This window comes from Beta vulgaris, chromosome 9, assembly GCF_026745355.1.
Source record: "Beta vulgaris subsp. vulgaris cultivar EL10 chromosome 9, EL10.2, whole genome shotgun sequence".
NCBI classification, from domain to species: Eukaryota; Viridiplantae; Streptophyta; class Magnoliopsida; order Caryophyllales; family Amaranthaceae; genus Beta; species Beta vulgaris.
Genome location: NC_079210.1, coordinates 14,919,900 through 14,934,899, shown reverse-complemented (window position 1 = coordinate 14,934,899; position 15,000 = coordinate 14,919,900). Strand labels below are relative to the sequence as shown.

At 37.2% G+C, this 15,000-nt stretch overlaps 1 protein-coding gene and 1 long non-coding RNA gene across 2 annotated transcripts in view; both read left to right on the top strand.

The window, feature by feature from the left end:
• Window positions 1–1,646, top strand: part of LOC104903140 (dof zinc finger protein DOF3.1) — a 2,562-nt gene extending 916 nt beyond the window's left edge. Inside the window, exon 2 of the mRNA XM_010691141.3 lies at window positions 566–1,646. Within this exon, the coding sequence (XP_010689443.1) occupies window positions 572–1,375 (804 nt within the window). The 5' untranslated portion in view covers window positions 566–571 and the 3' untranslated portion in view covers window positions 1,376–1,646. The remainder of the gene's footprint in view (window positions 1–565) is intronic.
• Window positions 1,647–12,531: 10,885 nt separating this feature from the next.
• Window positions 12,532–14,163, top strand: LOC104903139 (uncharacterized). The gene is made up of 2 exons (XR_791428.4): window positions 12,532–12,595; window positions 13,927–14,163. It is a non-coding gene; the product is annotated as an uncharacterized LOC104903139 (long non-coding RNA).
• Window positions 14,164–15,000: the final 837 nt, after the last annotated feature.

The following is a 15,000-nucleotide window of genomic DNA, read 5'->3' as shown; positions in this document are numbered from 1 at the left end:
AAAAATTTCAGCTTATGTGATCATTGGAAATCTTTTGTTGGTAATCTGTGATATCATCTTTCTGTTTGTTTGTTTGAAATCTGTGATAACATCTGTAATTATAAGAAATATTCTCCTCCATTAGCAATAATTTCATTTTTTTTAATGGATTTTTCACTTTGTTAGAGGCTCACTGGGTTGTCGGCTAAAAGAATTGCTCAATTTGTATATTTGGAGCTCTGCCTAATCTCTATCCAATATATGCAAATAATCAATAATGCATATATCAGCGGAAATTTTTGTAATTTTGGAGGAACTGGCGAGTTTATGGGTAAATCCTAGTAAAATAAGGGGTATTTTGGAAAATTATTCTCACAAAATTCACCAAAAATGTCACTACATATTACTATTTGACACTTAATACTATACATATTACAGTATGTGAAAAACTAAAAATCACTAGTATATAAGTACTAATTAACATAATCATGTCATTTATTTGTGATTAACTAGTCTAAAAACTTATGCATACACCATCCGGAACTTAATTGGTCTCTAATTTTTTGCTTTTGGTTTCTGATATCAGGGAAGTATGGCCTCAGATTCAGTTGACAGCATGTTGTTAATGTGCACGAAACCCGAAAACGGCGAAGAATTGCAACAAGAGAAGAAACCAAGACCAGCAGATGAGCAAGCATTGAAATGTCCAAGATGTGATTCAGCAAATACAAAATTCTGTTACTATAACAACTATAGTCTCACTCAACCAAGGTACTTTTGCAAGTCTTGTAGAAGGTATTGGACTAAAGGAGGAACCCTGAGAAATGTTCCAGTGGGAGGAGGGTGTAGGAAAAACAAAAGATCCTCATCATTAAATAAAAGGAGTACCCCTGATTCTCATATCGATCAAGTACATGATTTCATAAGACCCTTATGCTCAACCTATGATCAAAACCTGGCTCTTAATCATGGAAATACCCATCTTGACCTTTTTGGTAACCCAATTGGTAACTCTTTCCTTGATTCATTGAGGAGTGGCCTTATTGACAATAACCATCTCATGTACTATGGACTAGAGGGAAGTGGTAATTTCGGAAATGGCGAAAACGGTGTTGATTCAAACTATGAAGATCGTGGTAAACTTGGTATGCAATTTCATGATGATCATTACACTAATCTAGAGATAATGAGTAATGGTTCTTCGGGTTCGTCGACACCAACAGTAAAGCAAGAATTGGGTGAAAACGTAATGCTATGGGGTTTCCCTTGGCAACTCAATGGTGAAGTGAATTATACAAATGGTGAGAATAATGAGATTGATTTACTCAAAGAAGGCTGGAATAGTGCTATAGTTGGCTCTTCTTGGAACAATCTTCTTAATAGTCCTTTGATGTAGTTCTTAGATTAATTTCTTTAATTATAACGCCATATTGTGAAGACCATCAAAAGAAAGAGAGAGACTCATATTTTTGGTTTCTTCTCTTGCTAATATGGGTGTTTTTTTTTTTTTCTTATTTCCTAAATTTAGGAGGGAGAGGGGGTTGTTTAGGTAACTATATATCTGTTGTTTCTTACTTTTCATCTTCACAGATACCTTAGATTTTGTTTAGGCATTTTGTTCTTGTCTTAATGGGTAAAGTAACGAACTGTGGGTTTATTTCGTATAATTATTGTTTTTCTTACCATCTTTTTAGTATGTCTAGGTTTATATTGGAGTTTTTTTTTTTTTTTGGTTTTTCTACATAGTACCCTTGTGTTTTACGAAATTCTATGTTATACTGGATGTTTTTTAAAATTTTCACGTTGTACTCCTAAGATTTATAAATGTTACACAAATACCCTTATACATGATATAAAACATTAGAATTTGGGACTTTCTTACCCTGTGGGCCTAGAGTAGGATTTCATAGCCTTGTTAGAACACTAAGGTTTGTGATATGTATGATATGATAAATTAAAGACTAAATGAGATTTACTGCCCCTTTGATAGTCGTTAATAAATTATAGTAATGAGAATGAATTTTAAGTGTAATTTTATTAGGGAAGCACCCTTAAAATCTCCATGGGGAGATATTTTTTTTCCATGGGCATGCAATCTCACCTCTAAACTTGTGTTTTTGTCTTTAAGGGGAAGCATTTTTCATTACCACTCATAACCACCTACAAGGTGGTAGTGGATGGAAATGAAAATTCAAGAAGGAAAGTGGAGACTTTAGGATAAATTGGCATTACCACGAGAATGGACAATGATATTTTTCACAAATTTACATAAAGATTCATTCCCATTACCACCATTTATGACCAACTACCAAACGGGCCGTTAGAGTAAAAAAATTTATTAGTAAGGGTATTTTGTGTGACGGTTAGATAGTTTAGGGATACAATGTGTAGAATTCAAAAAGGTCGGGTACAACGTAGAGTTTCGAAAAACGCAGGACACTACGTAGAAAAATCTTTTTTTTTTTTTTTATAGTATTTAGAGGTGAGCAAACTTAAAGTATAGTATCAAATTGCTACAATTTTAGATTAAGCCAAAGCTACATGCAACAATAACTTATTTTGAAACACTTAGAAATTTAAGGAGATTCCTTCCAAATCAATTGGAAATAACTGACTAATTTCTCATATTTTAAAAAAAATATTTACTTTAGTAAAGCTAACTTACTACAAAGATTTTTCCATCGATTTAAACACATCACTTTTTTTTTTTTTTTCTCTTTTCATACTTATCAATATATCAAAATGTTTTTCTTCCTTGCTTTGTTGACAAAATTTTCTTATATAAGCATAATAAAACTTTCATGCTCGACATGAACTTGGTAATAAATGCATGCATGGGAAAGTTATAGAGATGGGTGGAGAATGTTTTCCCGTTTTTGGATAAAGTGGGCAGAGATGAGACATTGATAGTGTTGTTTCATTTGTCTATAATTGCTGCAAAAGATGTGAACTCTCTCTATGTAAGGAAATTTTCTCTGTCAAGTTGTTGTGTTTGAAACAGGGTTGTGTTCTCAAGAAATTCGTGCATGATAATTGTACTCATCTACTTTATCGTAGTGGAGTGGTCTCTATCTGAAAAATATAATAATACTCCATATGGATGAATAATATATTATAAGGTTACAGATATTAATGATTTTCGAATCAATTGGGGGCATCTCTTATTTGAAGATTGGGAATTTCACTGTCAGTATAGAATGAATGAGCACCAATTTCGGGACAGATTTTGTTGTGTTGCCGACAGGATCTAACTTAGGATTTGAGCGTGATGCTAATTGTCAGTAATCAGTGGAAAATTTGTTATCAAAGTGGAAAATTAAACCTTTTGTTTGACCTAGGATGAGTATACTACATTAACACTTGGGAAAGGTATAATTCGGTTCACCAATACAATGAATGTAAATTTACATCAAGGATGTAGTTGATAGGAAAATGTTTGAGTAACCTTTAGGGTTGCCAACCCTCTTAGACACATTAGAATAAAATATTGATATGTATGTAATAAATGAGGAGAGAAGAGACATAAAATAATGTTTTAATGTATTCCTAACCAATGAAAATTCAATAATAAAAGGGTTGGCAACCCTTAGGGTCACTCAATCAATGTCCGTAGTTGATATAGGACAACGGGAAGATGATCTTGACCTTACAAGAAATATGTTGCATCATTCTTTTAAAAGAAAAATTATATAGGAATTCATTAATTAAAGATCTATCGATTGAATTTCGTGCCTAAAAAAGTCACCGCTAAGAATGAAATTGATATCCTGTATTCTGTAACAAATAAACAGATTAAAAATGCTTTTTTTTTATATGCACTCTTATAAAGCCTTGAGATCAAAAGATTTTGCCCAAAGTTTTATCAGACTTGCTTAAACATTGTGGGTCCAAAAATTCCTACAATTATATAAAGCTTCTTCTTCCATGTCATATTCTTGTTGCCCTTAAGCATACACTTACCATTCATATCCCAAAAGGGATATGTATACATCGAGATTAAGTTAGCCTATAAGGTTCCATTATTTTGGATTGCGAGAAAGTGAACAGAACAAAATTGGAGGAAAATAAACTGAACTGAATTGAAATGAGGGAAAGCTGAACATTAGAGATTGTCTAAACTGAACTGAACAGAAGTGAACTGCAAGAAACTAAGCTGAACTGAAAATAAGTAAAAAAGAACAGGGCCTAAGTCTCTCGAATACGATAGGTTACGTAATACTAGACTCGTAAATATATTGCTATTCCCACAACAGGTTCTTCAATTTGAGACTTGTTCAACAATTCCTTGATCAAAATACCCCACATCTGAGCTCCGCTCCCGGACCTGCAAAAAGAGACCCACCCTGGAGGTTTGGGTGGTATTTCCCCCTCCGAAACTTAAGTCAGGTATCAGGAGTACTAAAGGAAACTTTTAGAGAGAGAAAGTAGAGAGAGAGAATTATGACAGAGTAATAGTACACTGTTCTGAAAAACATAACTTTCTCCTGATTTCAAGGACTATTTATAGTGTTTGGGATAATTGTTGTACCCTGAGGTCACCCTAATTTGGGAACACCTGATTGCCTAAGCAATAAAATCATGACACGTAGCAGACATTTATTGGAGAGCACACATCATCCAACTTTATGCAGATACCTTTTTGGACTCTGGGCCCAAGTACAAACTAGGCCAGAAAAGTGGGATGGTACTTCTCCAAATTGGGATTTGTATTTCAGCCATCTTCCCTTTTGGCCCTGTACTTTCTTCAATAAGGTAGGGACACGTGTATGACCCAGATGAATGCATGTGTCCTACTTAGAGTCGCCGATCTTTAGGCTACAACAATTGCTCCTAAAAGAGGTTTTTTACCGTCTTGGACGGTTAAAATTCTTTTTTAACTTAAGAGAACTGCCTTACTTTTTCAAAAAATAGAAAAGGCGCCATTTTGCCGGTCTCAACGGGTCAACATTTAATGGATCCTTTGGTGCAACAGTCCTTTTTATCGGAAGGGGAAGTCATTTTTACCTCCCTATAAATATGACCCTTTGTCCTTTCTGGGATCATTTCACACCTTGAGAGAATTTTTTCTAGAGAGAGAGAGACTCTGCCCTTTTCTTTACTGAATTTCTAGAGAGAGAGTGCACTCATCCAAGATCTGTTACCTTTAGCATCCGTTCGAGTAACTCAAGAGGTATCCCTCTCCTTGTTACTCTCAATTCTTTACTTTTCCTTACATTTTTTAAAAGAATGAATTCCTCTTCTTTGTCGAATAATCCCGGCCGCTTAAGAGTTGGTTTTAACGCTAGAACGAATAGCCTTCCGTCATGGCATATTCTAGAGTTGTACCTCTTCTAGCCGGTCATGCATTTTATTTTTATGAAATTGGACGGGCAAAGTAAGACGATCCAGTCTTTACCTCTGCAAGGTAATCTGGCGCGTGTCAAGCAAACAGCTTGTCTAAGACGCGGAGTAAACCTCCCGGCCTCTAGTTCTGAAATGGAGGCATCAACCGGCATAATCCCTGAAGATGGGGAACGTGAGATACATAGTGTCTGTCCGGCACCAGAAACTCTTTCCCCTGGAAGCGTCCAGGAAGAAGAACTTATCGGAAGGACCTCTGAGGCCAGTCCGTCCGGAAAAGACTTGGAAATGGATGAGACTCTCGAGGCGGAAAGCGTATCTGGTCCTTCTATGATTCTGACGAGCCCTCCACAACTTCCTCGGAGATTAGACGACGTCTAGGTCCTCTTTCTGACCCTCGATTTATTTTAGCCTATAATAGCTTGTTAGGACGGGTAAGCACCGACCTCAGGCACTTCTCCTCGGCAATTCCCATGCCGGGGTATTCTTTTGTCTTTTCCAATAGGGAGGACACTATTGTTAGTGCCCCATTTGGCCATTTTGCTGTTTATCGGCTGGCTCTGGACGCAGGATTGAGATTCTCTCTTCACCCTTTTATTAATTGTCTTTTACATCATCATAACACCAGCCACAACCAATTATCCCCAAATTCTTGGCAAAACATCCTGACCTTTTTGGCCATTTATGACTTAAAGGGTGTTACTTCTTCTTTGCCGACCTTCACCCAGATACACTGTGTATCTAAGGTTCCTAAAACAATAGAAGGAGCCTGGTTTAGTGTCTGCAACCGTCATGGCTTTCTGACGTCTTGGGACAAGACTTCCAAGATTCATGCTTGCAAGGCAGAATTCTTGTTCGTTCAAGCACCTAATGAGGCGGTGGCTAGGATATGCCGCGATTTTAGCCGACCTTCCACCTATACTGGATGAACAACTTCCTTTTTAGAGCTGAAGAGCGATTCGGCCGAAGAACTGGTGGAATACTTCAGGATATCGGAGTATTCTGCCCCAACAACTCATCCTTTAAGGGTCCGTCCAACTGGATTCCTTTTAAGGAAATATTTTATAATGATAATTTCCTGGTCGCCGCTGGCTTACGGTTGGTCGAAGATAGAGGTATACCGCTTATTCCCCAAGTAAAATTCTTCGTCCGGGGACTTTGTCTTACTAATGTTATGTTTTGTCTTTTTCAGTTTCTGCTAAAGCCGTCTTGAAGAAATCTTGGACGGGAGACATCAGCATGTCTAAATTCATTACCTCTTTGTGGAAAGAGTACAACAAGACGAGCTCTGAAAAGACGACGAATACTCTGTTGAGTTAGTGTGTTTTTAAAAAAAAAACAAAAAAAATATCCTAGATAAGTGATAGGCGGTCATGGTGGTCGTCCTACCCTCTGGGGCCTTTCCATTCTAGGACGATGCTTTCTCCAGAAAGGAAGCTGGGCAGCAGCTTTCTGGTCAGCCTTCATTTTTAGGTAACACCCATCTAGAAACTGAAGTGTCTGTTCAGTTTCTCGGACGAGTCTTGCTCCTAGGTGAAAGGTGGCCAGTCGTTTTGAGGCCGGTCTCCTTCTCTAGGAAACCTTCATCTGGGAACCGATAAATACTTTTATCAGTTTCTGGACGAGCTTCTTTCTCTGATGAGAAGTGGCCAACTGTTTTTTGGCCGATCTCACTCCTTGGGCAAGGTTCGTTCAGGAACTGAATTTTTATTATTTTCTGGATGAGCCTCTTTCTTTTGAAGTTTGCTTTCCTAAATTGTATTTTATTGGTTTTCAGAAAAATGCCCCAACGTCCAAGGCGTGATCTGAGAAGGCGACCACCAAGAAGAGGTCGACCACTAGGAGAGACGCTCCTCCTCCCAAAAAATCCAAAGGCTTTACAGCCAAAAAGAAGAAATCTGAGCGTCCTTCTTTGTCGAAGTTTGAACAGCTTCCTAAAGTGGAAGATACAGTCATTGTTCCCTTCATCGGGAAGAATAGCTTGACACCTTCTACTGCGGCCAAACAACCAGACGCGGTTGTTGTTCTGGAAATCCCTGAGAAGGCTGAAGAACAAATCACACAACCAATGCGTTATGTGAGAAGGCGACCACCAAGAAGAGGCCGACCACTATGGGAGACGCTCCTCCTCCCAAAAATTCCGAAGGGAAGCCGGGCAGCAGCCTTCTGGTCGGCCTTCATATTTAGGTAACACCCATCTAGAAACTGAAGTGCCTGTTCAGTTTCTCGGACGAGTCTTGCTCCTAGGTGAAAGGTGGCCATCTGTTTTGAGGCCGGTCTCCTTCTCTAGGAAACCTTCGTCCAGGAACCGATAAATACTTTTATCAGTTTCTGGACGAGCTTCTTTCTCTGATAAGAAGTGGCCAACTGTTTTTTGGCCGATCTCATTCCTTGGGCAAGCTTCGTTCAGGAACTGAATTTTTATTATTGTCTAGATGAGCCTCTTTCTTTTGAAGTTTGCTTTCCTAACTTGTATTTTCTTGGTTTCAAGAAAAATGCCCACACGTCCGAGGCGTTATCTGAGAAGGAGACCACTAAGAAGAGGTCGACCACCAAGAAGAGGCTGACCACTATGGGAGACGCTCCTCCTCCCAAAAAATCCAAAGCCTTTACAGCCAAAAAGAAGAAATCTGAGCTTCCTTCTCTGTCGAAGTTTGAACAGCTTCCTAAAGTGGAAGATACGGTCATTGTTCCCTTCGTCGGGAAAAATAACTTGCTGTTCTGGAATGCCCTGAGAAGGCTAAAGAACAAATCACACAGCCGGATGCGACTAAGGATGGCTCAGCCTTTTCCGACCATGTTGCTAGGGTCATATCTCATATACCCCCTGCATATATGTCCGCTTCTTTGTCTTCTAGTGAGTCCTACTACTCCAACATTGTTAAGACTCTACGTGTTAGCGGGCGTCCGATGAGTCCGTCCCACAGATCAACAGTGGTCATTTCCGTCATAAACAATGACGAATCTCCTCTTTCAGATAAAGGCAAAGGAGCAACTGAAGCAGTTCATGAGGCTTCACCCGTACAATCGGACGATGAGTCCTCGACCGCCTTCGCAAGGATGACCTTGGCCAATCGTGAGAAGCTCAAGTAGGAGCCCTTCAAGTGATTCCCTGAGACTTATATCAAAGGCTTGAGAAGTGCCTCCTCTAGGCATGTAGGCTACATGTCCTAGCTTGCTGCTGAGGTATAGACATCATTTCTCTGTTGTTTGAATGTAGGGAAAACTAGATCGTTACTAACCCCCCTAATGTCAAATAAAAACCTAACTATCCACCTAAACTATTTGAGTGGTAAGCAAAGGTCGAACCACAAGGATCGGGGGTCTCACTAAGATAGAATCGCTAAGAGTAAGCTAAGTCGAAGAAATGATCATGTTTTTGTTAAACTAAGGGTATCAATTATTGGAATCAAATTAGGAAAAGCACAAGGAATGGGAAATCACTACAATCATAAGTTCACATCCAACATTCAAGTAGAGATAAGGGGGTTGACATGCATTGGGAATATGAAAAGGGAATAAACAAGCCTAAACACCTCCAAAATCGTTGTTAAGGAGTTTAGAGTCCTATTTATGGCAACAAAACCTATGTTTCGAGGCGTTATCACCTAACTAGGCCAAGTTAGGAATTGAAATCAAACCCAAGTTAATACCAATCAACAAGTGATGTGCAACAACTAATCAATCAATCATGAAGGTCATCCGCATAAAAGTAAACCATTAAATGGGCAACAAATGATCAAAAGGTGATGGAGCTCACATCAAATAAGTCACCAATCAACATCAAAAATTGAAATTGCACAAATCTCAAGCATAATCAACCCAATAAACTCTACTCATGAAAATAGGAAGGAAACAATGATTGGGCTACTGCCAATCCTAGTTGATGAACTACTCACTACCCATTATACTACTAAACATCCTAAACATGGAAAAACTACCAATAAATCACCAATCTAGAAATAGCAAAATCCAACAAAAATCAATAATTTAAAACAAGACCTAATGAACAAACCGGAAGAAACAAAGAGAAAAAGAAAAGTATAATCTAGATTAACTATTAAGCATGAAGATTAAACAATGAAAATATGAAACTAACAAATTAGAAATGCATAAAAACAATGAGAAAAGAAAGAAAGGATTGAGAGGATTACTAAGGAAATAAGAAACTTCAAAGAAATTGTCACTTTTTCATTGATTTTCAATCTCCAAATTTCACCTTTGAGCCAAGTTTTCTCTCTCCTACATTTGAGTGTATCAAAATATTCTTAAGACAACTAGGTCGTTTCATGGCCGAAACAAAACTATACATTCCTTCGGTTACCGGAGAGACTTCAAACTCTGGGTAGCCTAACATTCTCTAACTCGTAAATGGCTATATAATCATATTGGCCTAGATAGTCTAGCTCGAGGGGTATATGTTGGGCTATCAGGCTCAGATGAACATTCATATCTCATGCTATCAACTGAAGAAGTTGTGAAAACTGGGCTAGGTAGGTCAATATCAATGGCATACCCACCCCTTTTGGCTCCATCTATTTCTATATACCTTAATTTAATGCCAAAATGAAGAATAGTGGCTAACCATAGTCCATAGAAATCATGATTATCTCTATTTCACTCCACATTTGGTAAGACTATATTAGCGTACTTATCATGGAGGGTTTGGTATTTGGGTGTCTAAGGAAGGTAATTAAGGCTAATAACACTTGATAGGGACCTCTCTGACCCATGACTCCCAGTAAAATGCATCAATACCACTATCCTCAACAATATCATATATAAACTCGAAACTGTTTTTCCTTCCAAAAGAAGTTCTTCAAAGTAATACATGTCCTTCATGTGGTTAACCATCTGTAACAAAATTACTCAATAAACGAAATATTATACACATAATATATACTACTCTTTGCTCGCCAATGCAACATGACCTCCTTACTTATCCCGTACATCAGGAATAACATAAACTTTTTCCTCTACTTGCAACAACAATCATATAAAAGCAAGAAGAATTGAGATATTACAATAACAATATCATAAGAGTAATACTAATATATGATAACTAAATATGGTCCAACATTTGTACTAGATGCACCACTATGGCTTAAAATCTTTATTTCCAAAATTTTAAAGTGTACTTGATTTATTTTTTGAACATGTAAGATAATATTACCAAAGCAACGCCAAACTGCCAAAACAATATTACATCCTAACACCAAAGCAAGACGAAACCCTGCAAAGGCCAAACAACACAACCAAAACTACAACATCATCTCTTACAAGTTGTAACTAAATTCTCAAAACATTCAACCTCCACTCTAGACCATTTTAAATCCATCTGATTTCTAACCCTGCAACAAACATCTTGGTGAATACTCCTAAGGTACTTCCCATAGGAATGCCCCATTCCAGAGAGCAAAATTCCTAGCCTTCCAGACATAATAAACCACAGCAACAAGAGTAGCATAAGTCACCTTCTACATCTTTTTACTGCTGAATTTACTAGCGTACTTTTTCCATGATGTGAGGATGGACTCATCATTACTCATTCTTATTCCTATCCATCTCATAACTACATAACAAAGAGCTTTACTGAAAGAACATCTAAAGAATAAGTGCAAACAATCATCATTTCCTTGAGTGCACAAAAGACAACTTGTGTCATTACAAATCCCTGCATCAGCAAGCATTTGTCTTGTTCTAAGCTTCCCTAGCATCACTAACTCGGCCATAAACGAGTGCTTAGGAACATGCCATAGACTCCACACCTAGTAGTGCCACCTCACAGTTTCATAATCCCCTTTTAACCATCTATAACCCTCTCTAGATGAGAAAGCTTTCGGTCCATCTCTCCACTTGTTGTTATGAGTATAAGCTGCCTTGAAAACTTCCTTCACTTTACAAACACACTTCCACACCTAACTTGCACTGCTAGCAGCCTCATACTCCCTCCAGTTCACATCATGAATATAAACATTATGCAGCCATTTGATCCATAACAAATCCTCTTTCTGAGAGACTTGCCAAACTTACTTACCAATGGCTGTAACATTCCAAGAAATACAGTCTCTAACACCTAAACCACCATTTTTCTTAGGCATACACACTTTACTCCCGGCAACAGAAGGAGGTTTGTGCAAGAATAATCTACTCTCCCATAGAAAAGCTCTGCATATCTGGTTGATCTTCTGCAAAACACCCTTAGGAGTCAGGAAAACTTGGGCGCAGTAAGTGTGAAGGCTTAACAAAACTGAATTCACCAACACACCCCTTGTTGCATAGGACGTGTAACAGCCGGTAAATAATAAAGGATTATTATATGATTAAGTAACTTAAATTGTGGAATTTTAACGTGATCGTACGTAGGAAATACGTATGATGAGCTGTGTGTAAAAATAATGTGTGTTTGTGTGTAATTAGTACTTAGAAGGAATTATATATAAAAATAATAATATTATCTCGTTACATGGGAACATTTAGTATCGATATATTATTTTAATAAGTTAAGTTATGGAAATTGAAAACTAGTGGAAAATAGGAATAATCATGTTTCAACTATTAGGCAAATTGAGGGTTGTGTTTAGAAGAATGGACTTTGGAGTTCTTTAATATAGATGGGTTGATATAAATTAAGGAGTATATGTTATGGATGTTTGAGTAAAATAGTCATCTTGGGGAAGGTTAGATCACTAGTAAGCAAATCAATATAAAAAAATTAGGCTTAGGATAGTACAAAAGAAGATCAGAAATTCCTGCAGAAGACCAAGTAGGAACAAAGACCTCATTTGGCTTATTAAAGAAGAGATCACGAGATATAAAACATACCCAGACTTGGTTCACATGCATACCAACACCTCATAAAAATTTGAGTACATTACCACAACAAAAGCTTGCTGCCCAGAACACACCATTCTTACCTCTCTCACTCGCCAGCTCCTGCGAGATTGTAGAGCTTGGTTCTTCCTTCGTTTTCTTCAATTTTTCTCTATAAAAAACTTGCATGCAAAGCTTGATTCATATTCTAAACAGATAGGTGCATACTGGGAAGGTAAAAGTTCGAGCTTTAAGAGTTGGGAAGTTCAAGAAGCAAGGCCATCTTCTTCAATCAAGGAAACAGTAAGTATAGTGAATGTTTAGGTTGAATTAAGGTACTTCCTTGAGGTATTTTCTTATGAAATTTGTTTGTGAATGTTCTTTTATGTCTTAGGATCAAAAAGAATCAAGAATCCAGTCTTGAGGAGCAGTAGAAGTCGAGTTACACCATTTACAAATTAAGGTATGCAGATTCAATGCCTTTTTGGAGATTAAAAATGATGGAAGTTGTTAGATTTGTTTTAGAACGAAATTAAGGCTGAATTTTTGTTGTGAATGGCTATTGGATTTTATATTTTGATGTTATACAAGTTTAAACCCTTGCATGTTGGTACAACAAATGAAAAAGGACTCCTTTTCTTACCTTAGGAAGAATAGTATGTGGATTTTACTTGTTTTGGTTAAGAATGGCGATTTTTGGTATTATGGATGGATTTTCGGTAAGTAGGCAGTAGGTTGGATGATATTAGGTGATCATATAAGTGTGTGTTAATAGCTAAGAACATCATTTAGGATGAAGGTTAAGTTTTATACTAAAAAGTGTGGTTAAAGGCATGTTTTACTATGTGATTTTTACTTGGAAATGTGATCAATGTTGGAAAAGGATTTCATTGAACTTATTATTAGTTATTCTTGATAAAGAAACATGGAGTTCATGATATACTTGGATAAGAATCTTCTACATCATTTCAGATTCCATTAGAGGTTCCGAAAACTATTTACAAACTACGTTTTAAAAATGAACTATATCGGGTTGCCTATAATCTTTTTAAGGAAAACATTTTCAATGATATATAGATGTATTTACAGTAGCTTAAACATAAATGTTTCACTTATATTACTCAATCAAAATCGATGATCAAATTCTATTCAAAGTATTCTTTGTATGAGGTCCGAAATCACCCTTTTTCGCACATCAAAACCTAGATTATTCTTATGATTAGTTAGATCGATTGTGTGGATTCTTTAAAACTATTTTTGGCATTCCTAAAATCATGTAGCTACTGTCCTAAGTCCATTAATCCATCCTTAACCAAACCTTAAATCATTTTTATAAGCTTAACTTTTAGTATAACTTCTTACAAACCGTTTTAGTAAGTGTATTCGTTATTAAAGAATGAGAATTCGTTTTTGCGTAGTGAAGAGGAATGTGTGTATCATGTGAAAGGACATGTCCTATAAAAGCTTGCAAGCGAGAAAATAGTAGGAGTTTAAACTCCGAATTGTGTGGAGGTTGTATTCTAATACACCTCATTGTGATATCTTCTTCCTACGCCCTCAAGCTAAACGTTTTCAAAATTGTGTTGGTATGTGGACGTTTGCTATAAACTTGTGAACATTTCGAATGTGTATTCTTACGAGGAAGGTTTATTCTCTTGACATATTGATTTGTAAATTACCTTGGAGTGTGATCACTCCTTGTTTTCAGCCACCATAAATCTATTTCTGGATTGATTTGCATACCAGTGTAAACTGATTTTTATTTGTTCTATGAACCTGTCCTGGTGGGGGCAGACTCTTGTGCAGGGAAAAGCAAGCTAAGGTAGTCCGAGGGATGAGCTGTAGTGAAGTCATGTCTCAACTGTCATAGTGGATGCAAGCTTGAACATGATCATATTTTGCAACTTACTTCTGCTCATGAACACTGTTTAACTTTATTTTATAACTTTCTTTTGGGTCTGTAATAACTAACTTAATTTCATATGTGATGAATGTTTATTTTAAGATTAGCTCGTAGAGTCAATTCAACCATATTAATGGGTTGACTCCAGCAGGTGACAGCCTCCGTAACGTTTGATTATGATTTTGCTTCCGCTATTGCTAGAAGTATAGTTTTTAATTAATATTTAACATAAGCTAGGACGGGGGCTGTTACAAGTGGTATCCGAGCCAAGGTTTTCTTAATTTTAAAGAAAAATGAAAATGTGATTTTGATACTTATCTTCATATAGGTATTCAATTGTTTTAAACATAAATGTTTTAAATGATTGATTGATCATGTTCAAGGAAGCTAAGAAATGCTATGATGGTAAGAGTAACATGCTCAGTAGGGCAAATAATGTGTGTAGATTATGTGTGTGATACTTATGTGTATTATCTAAGTTATGTGTTATGTATGTGCAACTAGATGTCTACAAGTGGAAGTGGTAATGGTAATGGGTCAAGAGTAATATGGAGAAACAACGCATATTGGGTGATTGGTAGTGATGGAAATCGAAGGTACCAGGAGGAACCAGATGTTAAGAGGAATGAAGGAGAGGATCCGTTGGTATTTGCTAGAGAAAAACTCAATGTCATAGAAGAGTATAACCAGTTATATGGGAGTGGAAACCATAACCCTTTCACTCGACCTGCTATTCAAGCATAGGGCTGTTCAGAGTGCGGTCTGGACCGCACCAAACCGCAACCCAAACCGTTTTTTCACAGTTTGGATTGGTTTGCGGTTTTGAAATTGCGGTTTGGGTTATGATTTCAAGCAAACTACGGTTCGGTTTGGGTTGGTTTGGGCAAAAGTGCGGTGCGGTTTAGGTTGGAAAAATGTCAAACCGTATATTTGCGGTTTGGGTTGGGTTACATCCCAAACCCACC